The 3278-nt window shown below is 42.9% G+C and overlaps 1 protein-coding gene across 1 annotated transcript; it reads right to left on the reverse strand.

Moving 5' to 3' along the window:
- Positions 1 to 524: 524 nt before the first annotated feature.
- LOC121685566 (complement C1q-like protein 2) lies at positions 525 to 1727 on the reverse strand. Its single transcript, XM_042066160.1, has 3 exons — positions 1448 to 1727; positions 1127 to 1417; positions 525 to 902 (listed from the first exon to the last, which is right to left on the reverse strand). The coding sequence occupies exons 1-3, from the start codon at positions 1725 to 1727 to the stop codon at positions 619 to 621; spliced, it is 855 nt and encodes a 284-aa protein (XP_041922094.1). The 3' UTR covers positions 525 to 618.
- Positions 1728 to 3278: the final 1551 nt, after the last annotated feature.

The raw sequence follows: 3278 nt of genomic DNA on the forward strand, positions 1-3278 counted from the left end.
AGTTCCTTCATTTGTTCCTCCATTTGTGTCTTGGTGTGTCTGAGCTCTACTTTATTTAAAACGGGTCTGAAAAGCTACAGCCATGAATTTGTGAGTTGAATTGCTTGGAAGAGCAGAAAAATGCAACATTTGAAAAAGTATTCAGATCGTATGCTCAACAATACTATGATGCCTAATGCTACTGTAATATCCAAATTCCATTTAAAGGTATTGCTCAACACTGCTATTGGTCGGCTTTAACCAAATAGTTTATTAATGAACTTGCCTGACTCCGTCCTCTTTGTGCGTCTGACTCGCTCTGACCACAGTGCACATGCACCGGCGGCATAATATGCGGCCAAACTGGCACCCCATAATATGCGGCTAAACTGCCACCCCATAATATGCGGCCAAACTGGCACCCCGTAATATGCAGCCAAACTGGCACCCCATAATATGCGGCCAAACTGGCACCCCATGTCTTTATTTACATTTTATAATCATCCAAGATTCAAAAGCGCTTGAGAGAAACAGATGACACAACATTTTCAGTCATGAAGTTTAATCGGAATGGCAGAAAAACAGTCCATGTAAACAGGCTACTGGATCTTTGTGTTTGAAGCCTTGTGTCTGTTCTAATCACATAGGAAAGAGCAGGTGGCCAGAGAAGGTGGTGTGGAAGTTGCCGTTGTCTCTGACCCAGCTGTTGGGCCACAGCTTCAGGTAGACCACGTCCCCCACCTCCAGCAGCAGAGAAGCCCCATTGGAGGGCTTCACATACATACTGGCCTGTTTAGAGTAGGCGGTGACTGCGTGTTGGGCATTTTTATAGAGGGACACCCCGGTAGCGGTACTTGCGTGACCATTCCCAAAGATGAAAAAGACAAAGTGGTAGACCCCTCTGACTGGGGCTGTGAACACTCCTGAAACAGCAACAAAAAATGAATTTAAGAGATTTAGGGAATTGTAACAGCCATTATGCACAGTAGTAGAACTGCATTTTGTTGCAAGTCTCCAAACTGTGATAATTCACAGGGTGGTCAAGATAGTTTGAGATGTAGATAATACATGTAGATGTCAGAAAACAATACCATGTTTCAAACACAAATCGTGTCAAAATTCCCACCCATTCTTCTCTGTTATGTACCTGTGTTTGGGTTGTAAGCACTTCCAATGTTGATGAATGGATTTTTGAAGACCAAGGGGGTTGCATCTTTAAAGGGTCCAAAGGTTTCAGATTCTGAAGCCACTAGTGAGGCAGAGAAGGCCACCCTCCTCTCCTCTCTCTCCCTCCTCAGCTCCTCCACCTGGCTCCCCGTGAGGTTCACTCTGCCTCCTACAGCTCTCACAGCTGCTGCTTGCTCCTCCTGTTTCTCCTTCAGCTCCTTAATAACGACTCTCTGCTCCTCCACTATCTTCTCACTGTCTCTCATTCTGGTCTCCATAGTCTCTGCTTTATTATCACTGTCTCTCAGTCTGGCTTCAGTCTGTCTGAGCTCCACTCTCTGCTCCTCCACTGTCTTCTCACTGGCTCTCAGTCTGGTCTCCATGGCCTCCACTTGTGTCTTAGTGTATCTGAGCTCCACTCTCTGCTCCACCACCACAGCGCTCATCTCTCTCAGCACAGTGTGGATGTCCGGCTGGCAGCTTTGCTGGGTGGAGGCTGTGTCTGTGTCACTGATTGTCTCTCCTCTGAGCTGCACCAAACAACAGCACAGCAGCACCAGTAGAGCTCCACAAGTCGTCATGAGGAAACTGATTCTCCAACTCTGTCTGTACTTAACCACATATTTGAAGCAAAATCACAGAGAGACAAACTGAAACATGCATTGTTTTTGCTAAGATGATCATGAATGAAAATGTATATGTCTAAAAGTTGTTAACCTACAGCTCTAAATGAACAAAGAAATAAAGCAGGCACGTCCAGTATGTTCTTTGAAGAAGGTAGCCTTATAATATAATGTCGTGCTGATGATTTTCAAACCCAAAGCTGAATCTGTATCACTTACTGTTCATCTGATATGCTCCTGGTGAATAAATTATATGGTGGCGAATTTAAGTTAATTAAATGTTAACTCATAATTCAGCATGGTTCCAGTAAACATCTCTGTAGATTTCCCATCTTACCTCAGAGTGAAATGCACAAGTTAGTTGATGTTCTCTCTTTCAGAGGCAGTGCTCGTCTCACCCAACATGATGGTCCTTTTAAGTGGCCCCTCTACAAACACTATCCACCTGAAAAACAGCTATATTACATTCCACCCTTTCATGCTTTTAAGCTATTTTGTTTTCTCCATTTTCTATGCGTATCTATGTCAGTGGTCAAAAAGAATGTCCTAGATCCACATAATAGTACTAGGATGCCTTTCTCGAGCATGCATTCACACAGGCAAAACACAGACAATGCAACCTTAATTGAATGGAAGAGATTACGGATGTTGGCACTTGAAAAATAACCTGAGAACAGTGAAGACTATGAGGAGAACAAAGAACTGTTGGGTACATTCAGGTGTCAATAAAAAGCCATGGTTGGTGTATGGGTGACATTTCCTTTATGGCTTTGTTACATTTCCAATAAGGAAATAAGAGAAGCAGACAGACATGAAAAGAGCAGGCAGTGTCTTTAACCCCCTCAAGAGCAGGCAGTCTGTTACGCTGCTATAATGTGTCTTTAACCCCCTCAAGAGCAGGCAGTGTGTTACGCTGCTATAATGTGTCTTTAACCCCCTCAAGAGCAGGCAGTGTGTTACGCTGCTATAATGTGTCTTTAACCCCCTCAAGAGCAGGCAGTGTGTTACGCTGCTATGTGTCTTTAACCCCCTCTTACTTACAACAGCTAACACAGACATGAAAAGAGCAGGCAGTGTGTTACGCTGCTATAATGTGTCTTCAACCCCCTTTTACTTATAACAGCTAACAGAAATATGGTTAGTCATTTACTATCTGTACAATTATACAAATGAAAATACAACTGTGAAACATATTTAAGCAACTGTAATATTGTTCTTCCTCCATTTTGAAATAAGATAAGGATAATAATGTCTTAATTGGTGAAGCCCCCCTGCACAGCTGAACTGTGTTTGTGCACAAACACACACATCACACCTGTGTGAGGTTTTTGTTTATGAGCATTAAATCTCTCCACTGATAGGAAAAGGACCAAGACAGCTGTATAAAACAGTCCCGTTTAGACAAAAAAATCATCACTTGTGATGAAACACGAGTGAGACTCAGATGCGGCGAAAATATTTTTATAGATTATAATAAAGGGGCAAATCTAGTGGCAAAATCCAGGTACA

This window comes from Alosa sapidissima, chromosome 16 (assembly GCF_018492685.1).
Source record: "Alosa sapidissima isolate fAloSap1 chromosome 16, fAloSap1.pri, whole genome shotgun sequence".
NCBI classification, from domain to species: Eukaryota; Metazoa; Chordata; class Actinopteri; order Clupeiformes; family Clupeidae; genus Alosa; species Alosa sapidissima.

What these genes read in the sequence shown, in the direction of transcription:
- LOC121685566 (XM_042066160.1), bottom strand. Translation starts at nt 1,727, where the DNA reads ATGACGACTTGTGGAGCTCTACTGGTGCTGCTGTGCTGTTGTTTGGTG. An exon ending in GACTGAAGCCAGACTGAGAG is followed by an intron (nt 1,418 to 1,447) that starts ACAGTGATAATA and finishes AGACTATGGAGA; the next exon opens with CCAGAATGAGAGACAGTGAG. An exon ending in TGCTTACAACCCAAACACAG is followed by an intron (nt 903 to 1,126) that starts GTACATAACAGA and finishes TTGCTGTTTCAG; the next exon opens with GAGTGTTCACAGCCCCAGTC.